This window comes from Sebastes fasciatus, chromosome 22 (assembly GCF_043250625.1).
Source record: "Sebastes fasciatus isolate fSebFas1 chromosome 22, fSebFas1.pri, whole genome shotgun sequence".
Taxonomy (NCBI): domain Eukaryota; kingdom Metazoa; phylum Chordata; class Actinopteri; order Perciformes; family Sebastidae; genus Sebastes; species Sebastes fasciatus.
In genome coordinates, this window is record NC_133816.1 from 16,054,697 (window position 1) to 16,064,884 (window position 10,188).

The 10,188-nt window shown below is 37.4% G+C and overlaps 1 protein-coding gene across 4 annotated transcripts; it reads left to right on the forward strand.

Annotated features, from left to right (window-relative positions):
• Positions 1–1,208: 1,208 nt before the first annotated feature.
• tspan5a (tetraspanin 5a) lies at positions 1,209–9,536 on the forward strand. 4 transcript variants are annotated; one of them, XR_012592385.1, is made up of 11 exons: positions 1,209–1,585; positions 3,319–3,369; positions 4,018–4,164; positions 4,263–4,433; positions 4,562–4,687; positions 4,978–5,025; positions 5,234–5,350; positions 5,452–5,513; positions 6,034–6,151; positions 6,736–6,776; positions 6,874–9,536. XR_012592385.1 is itself a non-coding variant. In XM_074623370.1 (10 exons), the coding sequence occupies exons 1-9, from the start codon at positions 1,505–1,507 to the stop codon at positions 6,104–6,106; spliced, it is 876 nt and encodes a 291-aa protein (XP_074479471.1). In that variant the 5' UTR covers positions 1,209–1,504; the 3' UTR covers positions 6,107–6,151; positions 6,874–9,536. The 4 variants fall into 4 exon arrangements, 3 of the variants coding, with proteins under 3 accessions (XP_074479471.1, XP_074479473.1, XP_074479474.1); XM_074623370.1 differs by lacking the exon at positions 6,736–6,776; XM_074623373.1 differs by lacking the exon at positions 6,034–6,151 and having other exon boundaries at positions 1,210–1,585.
• The last annotated feature ends 652 nt before the right edge of the window (positions 9,537–10,188 follow it).

Here is a 10,188-nt window from a genome sequence, read left to right on the forward strand (position 1 = left end):
CATAACAAAACCATAGAAATAACCTTTCTTTTTTTATATGTATATATCTATATTTTTCTTTCATGTATAGTCAAGGCATGTATTCATATCCTTCAGAAAATGTAGCCAGTAATAAACAGTAAGAGTGATGCACTTTTATTATTCTGATCATTATTTTGGAAAAAAAACTAAACTGTACTAGAACTTCATAGTTACCATCTTTTATTTTGAAGGTTTCCACCGGAAGTGTCAGTGCTGTTGTGTCTAACTTGATTGAGATGTCAGTGTGTTGCTCATGGGAGTTCACTGACCTCCAGTGGACACAGTGAGTAACTGTAACACCACATTGAGCTGATATTACAACTCTTTTTCTCTAATATTATGACTTAAAGGAGCAGAGTGTAGGATATGGTGGCAAAGATTTAAAGATATTGCATATATTCATTGTTTTCATTGCTTTTTTTTGTAAGGAATAAATTGTTGACATATATAGATCCATTTCTTTCATAAATACAAAGAAGTTAAGCTTTTTTGGGGGTAAATTTACACTTTAATTTAAATTTACACTGCACAGAATTAAAATTAAATTAATAAGAAAAAATGCATTACTGTCTTTGTCACTGTAATCATAGCAACCAAATATAATATTTCTATAGTACAGTGCAAAATCTGAGAAAATGTTAACAAGTATAAAATTATTGACATCTTTTTAGAAATATCTTTATTATTATTAGTAGGCTACATGACGTCATTCAGGACACAGGAAATGCCCCTCAAAACAGTGTTTGGAATTATTATTATTATTATTATTATTATTATATAAATAATAAATATATAATATAAAACATTTATATAAATATAATATAATATTTCTGGAAATTTAGGGGGTTTATTATTATCATTATTATTATAATTATTATTATGAGTAGTATTTGTATTATTATTATATCATAACATAAATAATAAATTAATATAATATAATATATTTATATAAATATAATATAATATTTATGGAAATGTAGGGGTTTTATTATTATTATTATTATTATTATTATTATTATTATTATTATTATTATTATTATTATTATTATTATTATTTAATAGAAATGTCTCTAGTATAATTAGTTAGATACATGACATCATCCAGGACACAGGAAATGACCCCCATCCTTCCTCTGATGTGATTGGCTGCATCCTCAGTCTTTCAAGTGTTTCTCCAGCCAATCAGTGACGACCACCCTCAGCAGCTTGTTCCCGCCTCCTGTAGGCGCAATTTGCCCAGAAAACGGAGGACCGTTTCTTTATATTCTTGCGGGTTTCTGCAGCTTCATATCTCCGGTCCTGGGACTCCTCCACCACCATGCTGAAGCTGCTCTCTGAGGACATCTGAAGTGAAATGCATCCTCCTCCTGCAGCAGCTGAACCTGTTCCTGTTCTTCCATCCTGCAGCACACAAAGCCTGTGAGAGCAGGCCGTGTTTGTCCTTTCACCAACACAGAGAAGAGCCAGCTGATGATGCTCAAACATGTCGGGCAATCTCTACAAAGGCAACGAAGTCAGCTGCTGCATCAAATACTTCATCTTCGGATTCAACATCCTGTTCTGGGTGAGAAGCTTTATTATGGGTTTATTATGACGTTATGTGCGTCTCTATTTCTAGTAGCTTACAGCTCGGTTATAATAAGGGAGGAAGGCCCTGATCATCATCTCCATCTTATCATGATTATCATTCAAGTTCATTATTCAGAGTCAGATCAATGCATGCAGTGTTTTATTATTGTGGTTTTATTATGGTACAGTGATGTCTGTAAAGTAAACACTTCACTACACAGAGCTAATCGGCTTTTACTAGTGAACTAATGACAGCTCAGACTGCAGTGTCTCAGGCTGCAGGCTTATCATTCATATCACACATTATATACAGGAGCCTAATGCACAATCAAATGTGTTACTTTATGATGGAGTATTAGGGACATATTGAGGAGAAATAAAAAATCTGAGATTTCGAGAATAAAGTTGTAAATTTATAAGAAAAAAAGTCGTAAAATTAAGAGAATAAAGTCGTTATTTTACGAGAAAAAAAATCATATTATTACGAGAATAAAGTCATAACTTTACAAGAAAAAAGTCGTAATATTACGAGAATAAAGTCGTAAATTTACATTAAAAAAGTCGTAAAATTACAAGAATAAAGTCGTAAATTTAGGAGAAATTTTTTTTTAAATTTTCAAGAAAAAAAGTAGTAAAATTACAAGAATAAAGCTGTAATTGTACAAGAAAAGAAATCGTATTATTACGAGAATTAAGTCATAACTTTACAAGAAAAAAGTCGTAAATTTACAAGAAAAAAAGTCATAAAATGACAAGAATAAAGTCGTAAATTTAGGAGAAAAAAGTCGTAATATTACGAGAATAAAGTCATAACGCTATGAGAAAAAAATCGTAAAATGATGAGAATAAAGTCGTAAACTTAGGAGAAAAAAGTCGTAATATTTCGAGAATAAGGTTGTAAATTTATAAGAAAAAAGTTGTAAAATTAAGAGAATAAAATCCTAATTTTACGAGGAAAAAAATCATATTATTACGAGAATAAAGTCATAACTTTACGAGAAAAAAGTCGTAAATTTAGGAGAAAAAAAATCATATTATTACGAGAATAAAGTCATAACTTTACGAGAATAAAGTCATAAATCTACAAGAAAAAAGTCGTAAAAGTCTATAAAACATCAGGAAAGAGTTAAAATATCCCAGAGCCCACGTTAATGTCATCAGATGTCTTGTTTTGCCCGACCAATAGTCCAAGTCATCAAACTTATTCAATGTAATATCATAGAAACCAAGAAAAGCAGTACATTTTCACTTCTTGAAAACCTGGAACATCACATTTTTGCCATTTCAGGCCTTATTTTAATGGTACAGTTGATAACATTGATAACATTCAGCCACTAGATGTCACATTCTCCCTCCCCCCGTTCCATTGCATTTACTTCACAACAAGTCGTTGCCAGTTGGTACCGTCAGTCTCGGCCATTTATCCGTTTTTTTCCACACTATCTGACGACCCAGAGATACGTAGATACCACCTGATATAAGAAGCCCCATCTGTGACGTTACTGTGAGGGTAAACATACTATGAAACATGTACACTAGAGCTCTGATGTCGTACTGAGAGAGAGAAATAAAAGACAATATGGGATTGACTGAGGGCAGAGCAGAACCAGCTGGGTCACAGCGGCCTCAGAGGAAATGTGTGTGAATAACAATGTGACAGACTGCCATCATGTCATTCTGCATCAACACATCTGTCCAGTGGTTTGACATGAGTGTGTTTTTTTACAGCTGCTGGGCATGGCCTTAGTTGGAATCGGACTGTGGGCATGGAGTGAGAAGGTAAGTGGCGACACTTCAGTTATTAGTTATACAACTACAAAATACAGAGTTGTTAATGCATTTTTTTATTCCTACATTTCCAAATATTTTCTGACATGCTGACAGATTTCTTTTATCAAAGGCCAATGTGATATTAATATCTTCTTGTTTTCATGCCAATACTTTTGGCAATTTAAAGCTGCACCTTTTTAAAGATAAAGACAAACAGACGGAGCAAATGATAAACTCACTTTACACTAACAGTAAGGCCGGGCAATATATTAATATTATATCAATATCGTGATATAAGACTAGATATCGTCTTAGATTTTCTATATCGTTATATAATAATATGGAATAAGTGTTGTCTTTTCCTGGTTTTAAAGGCTGCATTACAGTAAAGTGATGTATTTTTCTGAATTTACCAGACTCTTCTAGCTGTTCTATTATTTGCCTTTACACACTTAGTCATTATATCCACATTACTGGTGATTATCTAAAGATGTAATGAATCAAAGTGCACCATATCAAAGGATAAACCATCTATTGTAGTATTATTTGTGGCTGCAGCAGCATTATTTGAGATCATCCATCTTATTGTATGTGACTGTTGGTCCTGAAGGAGACCCAGCTGCCTGGCTCAGACTCACACTGTCTCTCCTCCTCCAGGGGGTTCTGTCCAACATCTCGTCCATCACAGACCTGGGGGGGCTGGACCCAGTCTGGCTCTTCATGGTGGTCGGGGCGATCATGTTCATTCTGGGCTTTGCAGGATGCATCGGAGCGCTGAGGGAAAACACGTTTCTACTCAAGTTTGTATGTTCCAATGATGAGAAGACCTCCCAATATTATGCACACTGCAGTGATGAATGATGGAGAAACTGACAGTATCATTGTGTGTCTTCCTGCCGTAGTTCTCGGTGTTTCTTGGTATCATCTTTTTCTTGGAGCTGACGACAGGAGTCCTGGCGTTCGTCTTTAAGGACTGGATTAAAGACCAGCTCAACCTGTTCATCAACAACAACATCCGGGCGTACCGGGACGACATCGATCTGCAGAACCTCATCGACTTCACTCAGGAATACGTACGTTTGAAAAACAAAACAGCATGTTCATTATGTCCTGTGATGGGTCTGAAACTACCCTGTATCTTTTCTGTCTCTGATCCTCTAACTGTTCTCTCCTCTCCGTGTGCTTCACCTTCTCCTTTCAGTGGGATTGCTGCGGTGCGTTCGGAGCAGACGACTGGAACCTGAACATCTATTTTAACTGTACCGACGCCAATCCCAGTCGGGAAAAGTGCGGCGTTCCCTTCTCCTGCTGCACCAAGGACCCAGCGGTACGACTTCCCTCACTCTGCATGAGGCTCACATTTCCACAGTCCTCCATGCACACATGTAGCAGGGCCAGAGCACTGTAAACGCTGAGGTAGCACATGATGCCTGGCTAATTCCAAATACTTTCCTTTTTGCATTTTTAACCTTGTTCAAATCTTTTAAAATAAACATTAGCATGTTAGTGTTATGTCATAGTGAGCATGCTGACATCAGAAATACTGCCACACACATCATAACGCTGCTTTTAAACAGGTTAGACTCTATAAAGTGTATTCTTCTCTTGTGTCTCTAGGAGGATGTAATAAACACTCAGTGTGGATACGACATCCGGGCTAAACCAGTAAGTAACATTTATCTACTGGACTCACTCACTCATCATGTCATTTCTTCATTTTGATGCTCCCACAACTGCCCTTCTGTTTTTATTCATTTAATAAATGTAATATTTCATCTCTTCTAATTGACATGACAGAGTGATTTAGTGCTAGTGATATTACAGACAGGTAGGTCAAAGGTGGATTAAAGCTGAGGTGTGTTGTGTTCATCAGGACGCGGAGCAGAAGGACTACATCAACGTGAAAGGCTGCGTGCCGCAGTTTGAGAAGTGGCTACAGGACAACCTAACGCTAGTGGCCGGGATCTTTATCGGAGTTGCTCTACTGCAGGTCAGTTCATTCACGCGTTCGACCGTCAGAATGATCCAGAAAAAAATATTTCCTTTTTTGTAAATGTTATTTTACGCTGTTTTTTTTCCTTTCATCCACAGATTTTTGGGATTTGTTTGGCCCAAAACTTAGTGAGCGACATCGAAGCAGTGCGGGCGAGCTGGTGAGAAAATGATCTTTACTTCTAATATCCTTCAGTTCAGGATCTCATGTGTCCTCCTCATACAGACGGACACACTTCCCTTGATTTGCACCCATCTCTTTCTATTTTCCATTTCACAACATGAGGCTTTTCAGCTCTCATAGTAGAAACGCGCTCAGGCCTATGTTATGTACATACAGTATGGCCAGATTTTAGATTTTTGCAAGAAAGTTCCAAATGCACAGTTTGTTTTTATACATAAAAACAAAAAATCTGTGGATTAGATGAGGATTTGGTATTTTCAAGATTTGCTAATTTAATTTGGATTCCACTAGTCGGTCACAATTAGCAATGCTCCGGATAATGTGAAGTATTTTGGCACCTCCCCTTAGAGGACATCCCGCATGTCATTTCATAACAACATAATAACAACATTTAACAGATAAATAGCTAAAGAACATATTCTTATTATTAAGAGCTGAGCTTTATACCATCACAATGTCAACACTCACCTCATTCTTCCTCCTCCATGCTTCGTCAGGGTGCCCCCCCCTCTCTCCATTCGCCGACTCCCACCTCACCCGATCAAGAAAGCAGCGGCTTACTACTCATGAGACACGCACACGCACACACGTGCTGTATGTGTGTGTTTGTAGCCGGTGGGTGTGACGGATCATTTGGTCATTGTTTTGTCTTGAGCTCTGCTGTGATTGTGTCTGGCTGATCTGTGTTTGCTGTCGTGTCGTATTGTGTTGTGTTCCCCTTTAACGGAGCAAAATGTGTAAACCCAGAGCGGCTGGCTGTTCATTCTAACAGTACAGTGTGCTTTAATAACTCAAAGTAAAAATACATACCCCTGCTTTAAAGCCCGTAGGCCAGAGACAAATCAGAACAAATCTGTTCCAGTTGTGAGAGCATGTTGATGACCTTCCTACATGTTCCCACTGAGCCGTAGAGTCGGGGTGGTTTGGAGTCATGTGACTTAGACGACAATCCTTTCTTTCTTCCACTGTGACTGTGTCCAACTCAACTGCTTCAATATGTCTTCTCTCTCTCCAGCTTTTAGTCTAGACCGCTGATCCTTTACAGAAAGCACTCTCAACCTAACTCCTTAACTTTTTCTGCCTTCTGTTGTGCCCTCAGCTTTTATTTTGAAATTCTTGAACCACACACGCTTTGTTAACAAGCAGATGATTTAAAGGCTTTCTAATGAATTCAGCTTTCTATCTCCTCTCTTTTCCAGTTTCTTTACCTGATGCTGAAGCAGCATTTTACAACTAACAGGTAACCTTTTCTGAAATTAAATCCGGTGTTTTAAATCAGGATCACATCAAAATGTAAAATAATGTTAATTCGTTGTTGTCTCATGTTGTGTCGCCAGCTGCCGGTCTTTGAAGGCGCCTCCTTGAACACATCGTCAGAGGACCTTCACCGATCGCCGGCACCATTTTGTTCACTGAACCAGCACCTTTTTTTCGAGGCACTAATACGTGAAATGCTCTGTATATAACACTGTGTGAGTTTGTTGGGGGAGGGTGGTTTAAACATGCACTACATGCAGGATCGTCACAATGCTCAGTTTTGATAGCTACGCGTAGAGAAGACGTAGGAGTTTTGATACATCTTTTTGATATTAGATCGGTATTTTTCACTGTGGACTTAACGCTCCATTGCTAAAACCCATCATGTAGGACTGGAATAGTTGTGTACAAGAAAACTGAGGATCTGCTTCTGTTAAAGTTGAGTGCTTGCTTTATGTACCTTTCCACCACTGGTCTAGGACTGAGGCTCTGTAAATGTTCCGAAACTATAAACAGGATGTCCTTTTTTTTTAATGCTTCAGCTACATGCATTCCATTTCAACCAATCACAACGAGCGTTTCTGCTCACTGAATAATCTGCTTTAGCTAAACAGAATTCTTGTCGTCGCACGAACAGTGAATTTGGATTCCTGTTCTAGTGACAGACAGGATATGTGTGCGTGCTGTCATGGTGTCCGAGATGAGCCCAAACATTCTCCACATAGACAGCTTTAAAAGAGGAAATGACTACAAATTACTCCGGTTATTTACTGTAGCGTAATGACTTACTACTCAACTAGTCTATAAACAGATATACCTGCATCTGAATGCAGAATCTGTGAGAAGATTTTGGCATCGGAAGCGTTCTGGTTTCCGTTTGTAGTCCCGAGTAGTATCGACCAATCCCATTTGAGCAGGTTGAATGCAGGTAATAGTCTCTGTGGAGAGCAAAAGAGGCGGAACGCATCGGCCGAAATGCATTCTTGGAACCCACCGGCTATCGTCTGAAGATGATTTAGCTTTTTATTGGTTTAAAATTAGCACGTACACGTCATCTCTCAACTCCCAACTCCAGTCTCGGACTGTGAGGAAGTCTTGGCCCAGATATCCGTTATCTGGATATCCGCTGGCTACACTGGAATTCCAGAAATATAGATCCCCAGAGGCTTATCGTCATCAAACCGATAGCCGATGGGTTCAGAGATCGCTACTCAACTAATGGAGTTTAGTGATGAGTATACTGCTTTTCACATTTAGGTCCGGGTATCGTACAACAATACTTTTTTTTGGTATTGACTGAAATCAAGTACCGAACCCTGGCGCTGCATGTCAGATGATTCAATTAACTTCTCTTTTTTTCTTCCAATTTTAGAGGATTTTATTCGGGTAAAGTTCTTGTATAGCAGCTTGTGTTTAGACAACATTTAAAATAATAATAATAATAATAACTTTGGCTTCTTTTATTGATGGATATTTTTTTTCAAGTCTATCTCTAGACAATACAGTTAAAAAAATACAATGCTGTCTGTAGGGTTGAAACAATTATCGGATGCTATAATCACTCCGTCTCTCAATACTGACCCATGAAATGATCCGTAGCGCCGTGTAAAAATGCCATCCAGAGGTGGAAGCTGAAGCTTTAACAGTCAGAGTTAGCCCGAATCATCTAGGTAGCTGTCCTGGTAACTTAACGTCCACGTTGTGTGTGGGTATTAAGATTGGCTTGAAGAAACAGAACTAACCCTTTTAATGAAAAATGTGTCAAAAACATATTTGTATTTCTCAAATTAATTAATCAAAAAAAGTTAAGTTTTGGCATCTGTACCGAAAATCAAACACTAGCCCAGTCCCATCACACTGTATCCCCTTTTTAAAACATTTATTCAGACGTTAAACAGTCTGGATAATTCTGAAACTGAACCTACGTAGCTGTAACCCCACTGTCATTTCACTGTCATATTTTGGTTGTAACCATCGCCAAGGAGATTATGTTTTACTTTACAGTTTGGTGGATAGAACATGAACCAAGGATCAAGTCATTTTTCCATTTTTCAGATAGCGAGATGGGCGTTTTGGAACATTTTCAATATCGTCTTATACATTTTCTGCCCTTACTTGAATGAAAACAAACCATCCAGCGATTGTCTTTCACTACGCACATCCGATCAGTGTATACAAGTTTGAGTGAACAAAATCTTTAAATCCATTCTGGTATTGAAACAAATGGAAAGTGTTAAAGATGTGGATTTTTCTCTCCGTGTTTCTTTTGATGGTTTAAAAGCGATTATTTGCTCAGAGCATGCATCACTTGTTTTTGTTTTGCGAAGTATTTACAGTATTTTTTCAGTAAAGTATGTTCGGATTGATATTGTGGAACTCGTACACTGTTACAAGTGTTAAGCTACGTTAAAAAAAGGGATCGATAGTGTTTTTTGATACTAAATATTTATTGTACATTTGATTTGGCTTCATGACTTCCCCCGGTGTATTGGACGGCAACGCATTCGTTACTGCTGAAGCCGATTGGTCGCTCTACAGATGGAGCTATGTGAGGTTGTAAATGCTCTAATGTGGTGTGCTAGAGTCTGTCACTCATCACTACCTGTACCACTTCTACTGATTGTTTCACAGTATGTCCCACAAACACTGTAATGTAACTACCTCCTCTAATTTCCTGTCTCATGTCCTGTTGAAATTGGACTGATTTTAATATCAAGTAAAATTAATTAAGGTGACAAAAAAATGTTTTGTTTTTTTTGCATTCTTGAGTGATGTATTTTTTTGTGCAGATTTTTGGCACCAATAGCTCACTGATTTATTTATGCATTGCACTTCCCACACATCATCTGTCACAGTGTTCCTGGACATCTTCAGTGTCTGTCGCTGCTGATAGAAACTAGTCTCAATTCGGTTTATTCCAAACTACTGGATTGACTGATGAGTAAGGCTGTCACTGTCTATTTGAAATATATATTTATATATATATATATATAAATATATATACATATTTATATATATATATATATAAATATATATATATATACATATTTATATATATATATATATAAATATATATTTATATATATATATATATATAAATATATTTATATATATATCTATATATAAATATTTTAACGCTGTGATTGCACTATTGTCTACAAAAAGATGCCAGTTGACACCAACTTGCTCTAGGCGGTACGAACTGAGGTAAAGTAGAGGTGCAGCGGTTGCATCCAAGTCAATGGAAAGATGCAAGTAGACACAAATTCACCTGAGGTGGCATGATGATGTGTTAGATGAAAATGTTTCAACTTAGAGCGAAAAGAATCCTGCGTATCCCCGGGCTTTATGTCTCTGCTTCATAAACGTACAGAGACTGCAGGGAAAAAAAACAG

Excerpts from the sequence above, each read along its gene's own strand:
- tspan5a (XM_074623370.1), top strand. The coding sequence starts at position 1,505 with ATGTCGGGCAATCTCTACAAAGGCAACGAAGTCAGCTGCTGCATCAAA. Across the intron at positions 4,434-4,561 it reads TCGACTTCACTCAGGAATAC|TGGGATTGCTGCGGTGCGTT; the intron begins GTACGTTTGAAA and ends TTCTCCTTTCAG. Across the intron at positions 4,688-4,977 it reads GCTGCACCAAGGACCCAGCG|GAGGATGTAATAAACACTCA; the intron begins GTACGACTTCCC and ends TTGTGTCTCTAG.